Below are 13,812 nucleotides of genomic sequence, written 5' to 3' on the forward strand. Positions count from 1 at the left end.
TTTTCTTTTTCTTTTTTTCACTTAAATGACCTCGGACAAGAAAGCCTAATTTCTGCTGTTCAATACTGAAGAAATTTAAACTTTTTAAAATTATACAAAATTACAGAATATTGCAGAATAATTTTAAGGTTATCTGCTATAAAAACTCAGGTCAGAAAAATCTCCTTCATGTTTTTCTGTGTTTTATTCTCAGTTACTTTGACACAAAGGCATCTGCTGTGATGTTCACAATTCTGATGAAGTCTCATGTGTATCAGTACTGATAAATGATCAGAATTATAATATTTCTGACTGTCTGAGGCTAAATTGAATCGAATCAGGACTTTGAGAACCGGAATCGAATGGATTATAGAAATCAGTGATGATACCCAGCACTAGTGAGCAGCCTAGGCCTGAGAGAAGTGGATGTAGCTGTGGGTAATAAGAAAAGATGAAAAGAACTATTGATAACTTTTTTGTTAAGGCCTGATCTGTCTGAAATTCATAGCCAGCTCTGACATGGTGCCATCAACCTCTGAACGCTGAAAAAGCAGCAGTGTATCCAGAAAACACATGATATGCTGCAATAAATGCACTGCCCAAGTGTCCCCTCTCCCCACTGCCTTTCAGCAGCAGGCAGCAGCAAACAGGTCGTCAGAGGAGGCCAAGATGATGATTAAGTTTAACATTTTCTACAATATTGCCAAAGCACTTTAAGCACAAGATTGTTAGTTAATCATTTAGAAATGAATATTGTCTGTATGGACTGCAACTTCCCCCCCCAAAAAAGTGCACATGTAAAACTGCAGTGGTAAGCGATGCGGTTGAAAAATTTGAGTGCGCCTAACTTTTGTGGCGGTACGCCTAAATTTTTAAAGTTGGGCGCACCGGTGCGCCCATGGCAAAAAGTTAGTCTAGAGCCCTGTACTAGGGGAAGTTCTCCTGGGGCAGACCCAGGACTTCCTGAAGAGATTCATCTTTCAGTTGGCTTGCAGACATCTTGAGGTGCCTCTGAAAAAACAGAAAGAGCTGGCAAGTGTACGGGAAGTCTTTAAATAGAGCAACTACAAGAAAAGAAAAGGGTCAAACTAATAACACATCACGGAAAAAGAAACTAACCTGATCACATTTTTAACATTCAGAGAATTCATTCAGGCATTAAATGTTTTTGTTGATTGATTGATGAGCTGTCTGGCTTCTTTAAATAGACAAACTAAAGGAAAAGAAAAGGGTCAATCTGACAAAACATCACTGAAAAACAAACTAATCTAATCACATTTTTAACAATAAAGTAAAAGTTTCATGGCTGTATCCTGACTCCTGAAACACATCACACTGAGACACGTTTATGCTCACTGTGTCTGACTGCAACTGTATGATGGTGACCACTGCCGAGGCTACATTGGCAGCTTAACACTTCTTTGTCTCTGTGGTGAAAACTGCACTGCTGACCAAGTGGTTAAGTTCACAGATACACCACCCAATCTCGTGACACTGAAAGAGAAACTAAAAAAATGTGAAACTAAATGTTTGTTATGTAACATGAAAACATGAAAAAGTCATACAAAACTCCACCTTCATTCATAAAATACTTTCAGAGTCACAGGTCTGAACAGAGACACAGAGGTTACAGCTGAGTTATGTGATGCCAAAATCATGCTGATATAATGCAGAAAGGTTGTTTAGCATGTTCAGTTTATTTTGTTAGCATGTTAACAGCACATTGACTTGCTCATCTTTACTTCACTATTATTTGAAGTCGCCTGTACTCAAAAGAATTCGATTTTCATAACAGGTTGTTCAGGACATGGGTTAGTTCTCCACTATCCTGTAGATAGGAAGAGAAGAGAGTCTTCCATGTAACTGTGGATTTAAATTCATGTGTTAAATCTACACTGCAACTGCAAACTCTGGTAAAATAGTACACTGCAACTCACTAACACAATCACTTGTTGAGAAGCTTCCTGGAAATGTAATTACACATCTCATTGATGCACCCGACACTAACAGTTTGGTCTGTTCAGTATCATATGTATTGTTGACCCTTTTTGTGTCTGGCTGCTTCCCCTGCCTACCACTATATCAGAGTGTACAGGCCTTCACACGGAGATTTCTTCCTGTTAAGTGAGTTTCTCCTTCCCACTGTCACCAATTGCTTACTCACAGGGGGTCATATGATTGTTGGGATTTTCTTTGTATTATTGTAGGGCCCCAATCCTACAATAAGCATCTTGAGGCAACCGTTGTCACGATTTTGATCTAAAAACACTAAATTGAATTAAATTGAACAAAAAATATATGATCTACAACATAAAATTTTATTAGAAACAATGACGCTATGTGACAATTAAATATACATTTAAAAAGTATTTTTGTCAGAAATGCTTAAAGAAAATATATGAATTATACATGGCATTTTGGGGAGAGTACCCATTTCTGCTAATTTATAACACAGACTTACTGTTTAACTTTATCTGTGGTAACTATTGCCACCACCAAAGACCCATTATTATCCACACTGCTAATTTCTGTCTGTCCTCAGAACATCAGTTTATCCTGCCGTTCATTCTTCTATAGCATATGTAAAAGATAAACAAGCCAACAACAAAAACAGCTGCAATATAAACCCCCTGACCAATTATCACTCCATCAGAAACAGCCTCTCTGCGTCTTCTTGTTTGACCTGCAGGTCAGAAATAGGTGAGAGTTATCAGTTGGGAAAATGTAATGTGATGATGTACTGTAAACTCTTAGAACTTATCCACCAAAATGTAAAACCATAGAGGAAGCACAAATAAAGCACATAAACTAGTTTCAGGTTTAGATAAGCTGCACATGCATGTACACACGTTGATACATCTATATTAGTTTCTTCCTCTCATTTTAAGCCACCGTGAAACTTAAATGCTTCTTTATCTAATTAGATGGTTTTCTTGTGTATCTAACCTATGATCTATGATACAGCAGATGGGTAGTGTTGTTTGTTTTTTGAAACATGGCTTCTTGCTAAGAAATTGTTTGTCTTATTAAAAATTAATCATCACTGAGCACCATGCGTGTTGGTAAACATGTGGCTCTTTGCCTACTGTATTTAACCTAGTATGTCCATCTGAGAAAAATGGAGCTGTCCTGTCTCTGGCCTTTGTATAGTTGATTTTGTAGCCACATAAGGGAATCAACCTCACCTCTGATATCACAATCTACTGTCTTACCTGGAGCAACGACTCTAAGGTAAATGGTGCTGATGGTTTCATCATCATCCATATTTGTTCCTCTCTGTACAACACGACACTCATATGTTCCACTGTCTGTAGTCGTCACGTCCTTCAGAATCAAGGACACGTCTCCATCCTTCATCTGTCTGTCCTGCAGATCAACCCGGTTCTTGAAAGATGGATGCTGTTTTTTTGGATCAAATTGCTCTTTCCAGTACAAAAGTAAATATTTATCCCCCAGATCATTTCTGCTCCACTCTGCAGCAATGATGGAGTTGTTGTTTTTTGGAGCTTGACATGGCAGAGTGACCGTCTGTCCAACCACTGCTTTGATGTTTTTCTGGTCTGAGAGAAAGCACAACACAAAGGTTACAAGGATCTAAGTACAGCTGTTTAGTTCACAGTGAGACCAATGAGATCATCTAAACTGGACCAGAGGTGTACAGAAGCAGTTAATGAGTTAGGTTGTGTGTCTCTATATGCATGTGTATAACTTCAATGTCTCCAATGTTGCCTTCAGTTCTGGCTACCTTCCCTCTCTTTGTTACCATCTGACTCCACTTCAGGCCTGAATCCCACAGATCAATGAGAACCATGAAATAAAGCCACAACACTAAACTCCTGCGGCGAATAAGGCAAGTCCTGCGGAGTTAGCAAATCACAGTAGATTTCAAGGCAAAGGAAGGAGGAGTCTCAGAAGCCCTTTGCAGGATGAAATGAAAAACAGTCATGGGTACATCAAGAAGATGGCCACAACTGACCGTATACTTAGTGAATATCTGAGGCAGCAGAATCCAGAGAAAGAAGAGGAACAAGATAAGGAGCCATCATGCAAGGAAAGGCCACTGACGTGCATGTACCACAGGCAGATAGAGGAAGTGACTGACATCCAGAAATCCTACCACTGAAAGACAGCACAGAGGCACTAATCATGGCAGCACAGGAACAAGCTCTGAGCACAAGATCCATAGAGGCTGGGGTCTATCACACCAGGCAAGATCTCAATATATAAGAAATACTAAGATATTGATTGATTGATCATTTATTTTGATCATGAATGAGCAAAATGAGAGCACATATATTTAAGCTGGCCCATGTACTAAGAGCATGTGCACAGGAAGAATAAAACTGTCCTCTCATACAACAGGTTCTGGAAAATGAGTGGGGAGAAGTAACACTGATGTACTCCCAACCCTTTAACATGTTTATAGCTCAGTCATGTAGTTGTTCAGCTTCTTCCTGAGTTTAATACAAAGAAACATATCACAGAGACACAAAAACTTGTCCTAGTAGTTCCTTGAAATTCTCTTTAGCCCTCAAAATTTTTTTCCCATCTCTCTGGGTAAAAATATTTTGAATAAGATTAAAATATTGAAATTATATTATTTTGCATGATTATGGATTTTAGAGTGAATATAGAGAACATAGAGTGATGTTTAGTCTAGAACCTGCTTAATTTTGTTCATGATTGAGATGCTCTTGGAAACTTGGTTTTGTACATCTCTAATATTTGGTTTCCAAGATGTAGGATGTTGTTCCTGGGATCTGCTGGAGCCACTCACCTAGCTTGGGAGTCACTGCATGTAGTACTCTGATTACTCAGTACACTAAACAAGGGATTATGGGATTATGCACAAAGGATTATGTCATAAAACTGTAGTTTGCTTAGAAGTATTGAGTAAATAACAGTATGAAATTCTTTTTTCAAATCTATAAATATTCCAGCTGCGTATTGTTTTAGGTCCAGTGTATTTGTTATTGCTTCCACTGTTTCAATCATTGCCAGCAAAGTTAATGCAAAAAGTTTTCTGTAACAAATTACTGCTCATCTCTGTGCAGAAGTCAGTAATTGACAAATGTCTGAGTGCAGAGGAACTTCCCGATACAATGAGTATTGTGAGCTGAAGATGAAACCAGCTTGCCCAGAAATTACTGTTATGTTATTACTGTAATGTTTGTTAAGGTTTAAACTTCTGCAGATTTAGCAGATAACAGATCTGCTAAAAACAGATCTGTGTGTATGGGGAAATGAAGCAAATGAAGCTGAAGGCTCGGGGCTATCGGAGTGTCATGTTGCAACTAAGTTCTAATTAGTGCACTTTAAACAATTTCATCTCAGGGTTAACAAAATCACAGTTTTCTCTCAGTCTGCTCTGTATCAGGACTCAGATTAGTTCCAATTCAGGTTTAACTCTTAAACTGTGGTGAGATCTGGCAGGTCACACAACCTACCTAAACACACTTTTTAATAATGATTACAAACAGAATTCTTGATGAGGTATTATTTCATAAATCAGAAAAATCCTGTTGCATTTAAAACACGTTCAGTCTCACCTGCAAAGACACAGAGGAGGTAAGCAAAAAGTAAAGTCCAGCAGAGAGATGCAGATGTTACAGAGATCATTTCCACTTTATAAGTGTGAGAAATATCCATAAGATGGTCTTTTTTTCAAGAGTAAAAATCCTCAGTATCTAAATGTGAATGTGTGTTTTCAGCAGCTCGTTCTGACCTGTGGTTTCTCTTTCACCAAAGAATCACAAACAAAAGCACAACAAACAAGGTGGAGCCATGAAAGCAAATATTTCAAACACTCAGTTTTTCAAAGGTGACTAATGACACCCTCACCTCAAAGAAAGCTCTGTGTGGCTATTCATGTTGTTCAGTGAGTTATAATTTCATTGATTCTCCATATCACTCCTTCTTTATGAAGGCAAACTTTTTTGTGTGTAATTGTTTTTATTAGCATGGAGTATCACACAATAACACACAATCAGGTCTATTTTTAATGCAATGTTCTCTGACAGCGGCGTTTACTGGTGTGAGTCCAAAGAGGGTGCCATCACTAACATGTCTTGATGCATGCTCAGTCATCCAGGTGAGTAAACACTTATGTGGTTAATGTCACAGTCACTGGCAAGCTGTGTGTGTGGAGGCCTTTGGTCGTGTAAAAGTTGTGTGATTTGTGTTCGATAAATGTCAAACTCATGAACATGTGACTCAGACTGGACTTCTGAAACATTTCTTCTTTTCTACTTCCTGATTCAGCACAAACTGACAGTCTGAAAACAGTTCAATCTTCAAATGACCTTGATTCACATTTAAAGTCTGCTACCATCTACTGGTAGCCTCGAGCTATTACATTTACTACATTACATGTCTTTATAAAGTCTCTTATGACAGTCACACAGGTGCTTCACATCAAATAAAAACATAACAGTAGGATTAAAATGAGACCAAAACACTGGAGATTTAAAAACACAACAACAGTAAATTGGTAGTCAAATGTTATTATTACAAAAATAAGCCTTTCAACTCTTTTTTGAATGAGTCCACAGAACTAAATCTAAGTTTAATGGGGATCCAGCGCAGTGAGATCAGCAGAGGTTGAGCGCTTGGAGGGTCTGCTGGGGAGCTTTGCAAGACTGAGAAACAGTAGTCATGGATAGATTCAAGATTCACAGTGTTTATTGCCGTGTGTCACAAGAGAAAGGCATTTCTTTGTGCAATAAAATTCTTTCTTTGCTGTCCACCCACAGATGCTGATTAATATATACAAAAGAAATAGAACATAAATACAAATAGTACAAATAAATAGCTGAAGACAGAAAAGGAGAGAAAATATGGAGATTTGAAACAGATGTGTGCAAAAGAGCTATAGCTTAATATGCTGGCTTAATATGTAAGATGACCAGACGTGCAGATGTGCAAAAAAATAATTATTACTGTTCAAAATGGGTCAGCTGTTAAAGAGTCTGACAGCAGTGGGGAAGAAGGAGTTAGTGAGTCTGGATGTTCTGGATTTCACACTTCTGAACCTTCGTCTCGAGGTCAGAAGTGTGAACAGTCCAAGTTGGTGGTGTGTGGGGTCTTTGAGGATGGAGGCAGCTCTCCTCTGGACTCTGTGATGGTAGATGCTCTGCAGAGAGGGCAGCGGAGTTCTGATGATCCTCTCCGCGGTTGGTATCACTCTCCGCAGGCGTTTGCGGCACTTAGCAGTAGTGCTGCAGTGATGCAGCTGGTCAGTGTGCTCTCCACAGTGCAGCTGTAGAACCTGCTGAGGATCTTGGTCGACATACCAAATTTCCTCAGCCTCCTCAGGAAATACAGCCGTTGCTGAGCCTTTTTGACCAGCTGTGTGGTGTTCAGGGTCCAGGTGAGGTCCTCACTGGTGTATACGCCCAGGTACCTAAAGCTGCTCACCCTCTCTACTTCAAGGCCCCGGATAAACAGGGGTGGGTGAGGCCTCCTCTTCTTCCTCGTGTCCACTATCATCTCCTATGTCTTGTCAGTGTTGAGGCTGAGGTTGTTGTCCTCACACCATGACACCAGACCAGCCACCTCTCTCCTATAAGCCGTCCCCTACAGTGATGTGACCAATCACTGCAGTGTCGTCCGCGAACTTCAAAATAATGTTTTCTTTGTTGGACCCGACACAGAAATGAAATAAAAGCATGAATAACAGTCTCTGTCTCAGGTATAGATAACAGTAGGAAAAGGACTAATAATTGTAATTTCTTTACAACACTGATATCAGTGTGTTTAATGGTCAAATAAAGAAGCACGTACAATATTCATCAAGCAAAATATATGTGTACAGTGTCTAAGCATTTAAGAAACAACAACATTGGGGACTTGAGTAAAAATGAATAAACAAAAAGTGCAATGAAGGCAGCACGATGACATGTTAGCATTGTTGCCTCACAGCAAAATCATGACTGGGGTCTTTCTATGTGAATATCTTCATGCACGTTCTCTCTGTGTCTGCATGGGTTCTCTGCAGGTACTCTGACTTTCTCCCACAGTTCAAGTACATGGATATGTATGTATATGTTGGCACCTCCTCGTGCACACGCATCAGCAGGGGCAGAAATCGGTGCGTGAAAAGTCAAGTTAAATGTCTAAAGCTGAAGTTGGTTATGAAGGAATCACACAAAATTGTTTTACTTCAGTTGTTTTCAGCGTCTTCATGTTCATCAAGGAAAAATAACATTTTGTAGCGCATTATTGTAAATATTAATAATAAATAAACTTATCAGTAGCTAATAAAGTAATTTTAATGACTAACTTTTTATGTTATATTGTAGAGACTTTTAAAGTCTCGATCTTTTTATTTTGTAGTCCTGCCGTAATACACCCGCATTACCAGTAGATGGCAGCAGCCTTCCGCTATGGATCAAAGTCATTTGAAGGTTCAAGGAGAGTTTTCTGACTCTGTGGGTTTGTGCTGATTCAGCAACAGGTGAGAAAATAATATCAGCAGGCACTGTTCTGCATATCTGTTCTGTATATCATCATGTTTCATGTTGCAGTTCGTAACTTATACCCAACATCTTGTGCATATTCATGGTTCTCCTATTACCCCCGGGTCTTGTCTCAGACCCCAAAGGTAAGTAGACACCAGCTTTATTTTTTCTGACTGAGCTTTCTACAAACAGTCTGCTGCTTGTTAGTAGCTGCTGAGCCTCTTACACATAGTACTTTGGTGTTTTCATGTATTTTTTTATTTTTAATTCTCTTTTAGTTCAGTTACGTTTCAAAAAATGATGAGAGGAATTCATATTAGTGTAATTTAACATTTTAAAACTGGTGACTGGATTGCTTGAGAGGTTGTTGTTCCAACAACCAGACTGTCACTGCCATGTGAAGAGATCGTATCTCTTTGTTTTTTTATAGACTGTCACACAGCTGGCTGCAGACAGATGTTGTGTTCAGTGATTGCAAACGATGTCCATTTCAAGTTTTTTGGGCTATCAGGTTTTAATTCAGAAGCTCAACATTATCAGTGTCTTCCCAATTTTACTGAAGTCATGGACTGTCTGTCAGACACGTGGGGCTGGCCACATTTCTTTATCTTCTAAGAATGGCAAGAAATCCATGACAACATGTATAAATCATCAGTCTGCCCCAAAACATCTGTTGCAGCTGAAACTGTTCTGTATATTTCCACTGAGTCAGTGCAAAAAACACGATTGGTTCATATGTATATGCTTCTTTTGATTGGCTAATTGGTTACATTTAACTGAGGATTTGTTGAGTGTTGTCTCCAATAAAAACAATTAAAAAATCTGTGTCAGTGTATCAGTATCAACTTTTGTGTTCTGTGTATCATTTGGTTCAGTACAGACCACAGGTCTCTAGCTATGGCTCATCAACATCATCAAGTTAACAGTTTATTCCCTTTAACCTCTCTGCTCTGTGCTGTTTGCTTTTTCAGACCACTGTGCTACTTGAGCATTACAATCATCTTTAATCCTTTAAGGAGCAGATTGCTCTGTATTACAGAGAGATAGATCAGGACGTGTCTTCGATTCTGAAGAACATGACAACGAACGACACCAGAACATACAAGCGTAACAGCATTAAGGCAATACTTCCTCAGATGGTGTATAACAAAAACCTAACATTTACTGAAATGGATATAAATACAATATGTGAACACAGTAACGTGTGTTTGTGTGTGTGTTTGTGTGTGTGTGTACAATTTATACACCTGAGCAGTGTAATCATATGGAGGTGTCCAGTAGAATAATTCTTTACATGAGTTTTTACATTTAAAATACACTCAGATATGTCCCAAAGGGAAGGACGTGGACTTTTTTTTTATTAAATAAAAAATTATATTAAACTTTATAGTCACACGTTATTGTATCTGTTTTACTTTAGGGTGTCAATGAAAGTGGATATAAAGGTCAGTGCCATGTTAGTAAAGTACTTATAAAGTAGTAACTGGCCCTGCATATCCAGAGAGCGTGCTGCAGCTTTCAGTCTGAAAACTCTACACTGTTATAAAGAAAGCATCACTGACAACCAGTCAATATAAATGCACACTGAGCTCTGATTCTTCTACTGTTAGACATGATTTAAAATTGATTACTTTTATCATCAAGCTGATCTATAAACATGAACAAATCTGACATAAAACACCCACAAATAAGGTTTTACATCAGTTATCCTGTCTGTAGGACATGTGATGTTAAGTTGACTGCACTGATCTTCTTGGACTAAGGTCTGTAACAAAGAAACTCAAATTAAGTTTTGCGGCTCCTAGTGAGGCTGTGTGAGAGACAACAGGTGATCAGATGTTCACTTTCACCTTCACAAATGTCCTCCTTTTCAGAGCTGCTGTTTTTCCAGAACAGAAACAGAAAGTATCTGCAGAATCTTTGTCTAGTCAAAACAAACTCATGACTCAAACTTTAAGAATCTAAAGAACGTCTCACTGTCTGAAGGCAGATTCTGAACATTAAACATGTGGATAACGTTGATTTTAATTCATAATTTATTTATTTACTTAAACTTACTAGTGAAAAAATGTATTTCTATGATCTTACTCCACGGCCACGTTCATACATGTGAAAGGGGTTAGGGTTTGCTTTTTATTTACTTTTTATTGATTGATGGATTGATTTTTGTATATTAGCCCTTTCTCTTCGTTTTCTCTAGTTTCACTCTCTGAGACAGAAGATAAAATCATCATGTGATCAAAGTAAACCTGCGAAATGATGACTTTAAAAATGTCCTAAAAACACAGAACAGAAGTCACTCGGCTTGATTAGAGGAAGCTAAAGCTGGACCCTAAAGAGCCTGTTTGCAACTCATTAATTTAATGAGAATATTTCAGATTTCAAGAGTGGAGGCCAAGCAGTGAACCAGACTGAATCACATTTAAATGTTTTTGTTTATTTTAGTGGATCACAGCCTCTGTAGGTGAACTGTTTCCTCAGGAGATCCTCAGAAATCTGTCTGAGTGACATCAGAAAAGTTTTTTATGTTTCAGATGGACTAACAGAAACAATCATGCAGGTTTTCTGTGTTAAAGTTGGATGAAAAGAACATTTGTTACAATAAAAGGCTGAACAAAGTGAAGGTGCTCGAGCTTTGGGCACTCTTCAGGTCTGATTTTAACCCTGTGAGGCTGCTCTGATCAACAACATGGACTTTTACTTACATTCAGAGGAATCTCTGATTGTGTAAACATTCATTACCTCTGACACATACACACGGACTGAAAACATGCTTTATTTGACTGAAATGCAGTTCAGCAGGTTTTGGGTGAGCTAGTTTCTCGGAAGCCCTTGAGCTTTCATCACCTGATTAGCATCGCTATCATCTTCCTGCTTACGGATAAAAATGTCCTCCTTTCATCGTTTCCCTCATCTCTCTGTACAAACTGCAGTAACAGTAAAGTTCAAATCCTCTTCATCTCAGTTGTTCACAGACGTCATTGTGTTGAAACAGAATAAACTATATGTTAAATGTATTTAAAAAATAAATTGATAACAATAAATAAAATATGAATGACTCAGTATAAACTCGACACACAAACTCTCTCTTTGCCTTGTATCGTGTGTCCATGTATGTTTGCACATTACAATGAATCACCTGTTTCTTATTTTCTAAATAAATTATTATGACATTTGTCGCACGTGCACAGCACTCTATCATGAATGAAACGTGCAAATTAAGTCTGTTAGGTCTGTGTTCACTTCACTAACTTAACTGGGATGTTTGTTTGGAGATGTGCGACATAACTGAGCTCAGTACTCACAAACAACGCCAAACTCACGGTGCCTTTGTGTAACCACTAATAAAATGTTAAATATGTCAGTTCTGTAAATGTCAGGTTTTTCTACATGATAAAATTCATTTTTTGTTATTTATTTTTTATTTATTATTTGTTATTCAATTTGTGTTATATTATTTTTTCTTTTTATGTTTTCTCTGACTGAGCTCCATACGGGCAGCACGATGGCACAGTGGTTAGCACTGTTGCCGCACAGCAAGAAGGTCCTGAGTTCAATTCCACCATCAGGCCGGGGTCTTTCTGTGTGGAGTTTGCATGTTCTCCCCGTGTTTGTGTCGGTTCTCTCAGGGTACTCTGGCTTCCTCCCACCATCCAAAGACATGCATCTTGTGGTGATAGGTTAATTTGTTAATCCAAATTGCCCATAGGTGTGAGTGCGAATGGTTGTCTGTCCCTGTGCGTTAGCCCTGCGACAGACTGGCGACCTATCCAGGGTGTACCCTGCCTCTCGCCCTATGACAGCTGGGATAAGCTCCAGCGCCCCCTGTGACCCTGAAAAGGATAAGCGGATGGATGGATGAGCTCCATCTTGTTTGTGTTCACTGATTCTTTAACCCAGATGTTTTGAACAAGGCCCCACATATTTCTGCCCGTCTCAGGCACTTAATGAAACCAGCATCAGTCCTTACAGTTTTTCTGAATTACTAAAACACACTTCCTAAAATCTCATCTCTTTGTGTCAAAACACTAAACACAAAGTGTAAAATTCAAGCTACACACACATAACCTGTAACTTGTCTTGCAAAACCAAACATTTGACTCAAAACTATTTTAACTCAAAATTAATAAAATAAATAACTCTTACTCAAAATCAAGCACTACTGTCAAAAGCCACATAAAAACCAGCCAATGTGCAAACAGCACACATGTTTATCAGCACACATACACAGATAAGCAGCCACTTTAGGAGTTAGTAAATGCAACATGTGTGTCTTTGGACTGTAGGAGGAAGCTGGAGTGTCCAGAGAGAATCCACACAGGGATAACATGTAAACTCCATGCAGAAAGGCTCGGTAGAGTCAAACCCTAAAACCTGCTGACTGTGAGGCGACAGTGCTATGAGTGCTTATGAGTCATTGAGACAGCTTTCTGGTGAAACAGAATTTAACGTTAAGACACTGTAGAAACCATAAACCACTCGCACTCTTGACACCTGTGGGCAATTTAGAGTTAGTAGTTAACCTAACGTTGTCTAAGGAGCTTGGAAAGAGAACCTAACCCCACTTACTGCATGGATTGTGTGAGAAAGCCAGAGACACCTGTGTGCAAACGAACATTAAGAGTCTAAGCAACTGTCTGCTTTTATAAACAGGAAAGTCATGTGTTTTGTTCTGCTCTTAACAGAACTTAAAAACCCAGAGAGCTGACTGACAGGAGGAATGTCACCACGGGTGTGTATTGATGGAAAATATAAAGAGGAACATGGAAACATTTATCATCTCTGACACACACAAACACAGTACACATATGTTTGACCAGGATGCAGCTCAACAGCTTATGAGTGAATTTGTGTCTGAGAAGCACCTGAAGGTGATGTCACCTGATTTGGAGGTGTGAAAAAGAGTTTTATATTCAACTTGGTCTTTAATTATTAGAATACAAACACTGAGCACACAATTCTGAAGTGTTTCTTAATATCGCAGATAAAAATCATCATCAATCAGGCTTTGCATCAGATACCAGCTCTGCCTGAAGAGCACAAGTTTGTCCAAAAACCAGGCACGTGCAGAGGGGTGGGCTGGAGGGGCTTGAGCACCCGCCCCTTTCCTAATGGGTGCCCAAAGTACCCTTTTGTTGAGGCATATTTTTAAATTAAATTTTGTGTGTGTGTGCGTGCAGAGTCCTGTCTGTGCCCCTAAACAGTAATATTTAACTATTAATCACATTTTTACTAAATAAAAGGATCTGGCTTGCATCAGTCACATGATGACCATTAACCAATGATCGCCCTTGATGGCAGAGCGCGCTGCTTACGAGCCGGGAACGAGCTCACAAAGAGCACGCGCATTTTTTGCGGTCCGGAGCTGTAGGAG

The 13,812-nt window shown here is 39.0% G+C and overlaps 1 protein-coding gene across 1 annotated transcript; it reads right to left on the reverse strand.

Annotated features, from left to right (window-relative positions):
• Positions 1-2,379: 2,379 nt before the first annotated feature.
• LOC109201444 (programmed cell death 1 ligand 1-like) lies at positions 2,380-5,712 on the reverse strand. Its single transcript, XM_019357110.2, has 3 exons — positions 5,529-5,712; positions 3,192-3,539; positions 2,380-2,662 (listed from the first exon to the last, which is right to left on the reverse strand). The coding sequence occupies exons 1-3, from the start codon at positions 5,626-5,628 to the stop codon at positions 2,526-2,528; spliced, it is 585 nt and encodes a 194-aa protein (XP_019212655.1). The 5' UTR covers positions 5,629-5,712; the 3' UTR covers positions 2,380-2,525.
• Between the last annotated feature and the right edge of the window lie 8,100 nt (positions 5,713-13,812).

Source organism: Oreochromis niloticus, linkage group LG3 (genome assembly GCF_001858045.2).
Source record: "Oreochromis niloticus isolate F11D_XX linkage group LG3, O_niloticus_UMD_NMBU, whole genome shotgun sequence".
Lineage (NCBI taxonomy): Eukaryota > Metazoa > Chordata > Actinopteri > Cichliformes > Cichlidae > Oreochromis > Oreochromis niloticus.

Coding starts and splice junctions, on each gene's coding strand:
- LOC109201444 (XM_019357110.2), bottom strand. CDS start 5,628: ATGGATATTTCTCACACTTATAAAGTGGAAATGATCTCTGTAACATCT. Junction 3,540..5,528: donor CCTCCTCTGTGTCTTTGCAG/GTGAGACTGAAC, acceptor GCTTTCTCTCAG/ACCAGAAAAACATCAAAGCA. Junction 2,663..3,191: donor CCTTAGAGTCGTTGCTCCAG/GTAAGACAGTAG, acceptor TCTGACCTGCAG/GTCAAACAAGAAGACGCAGA.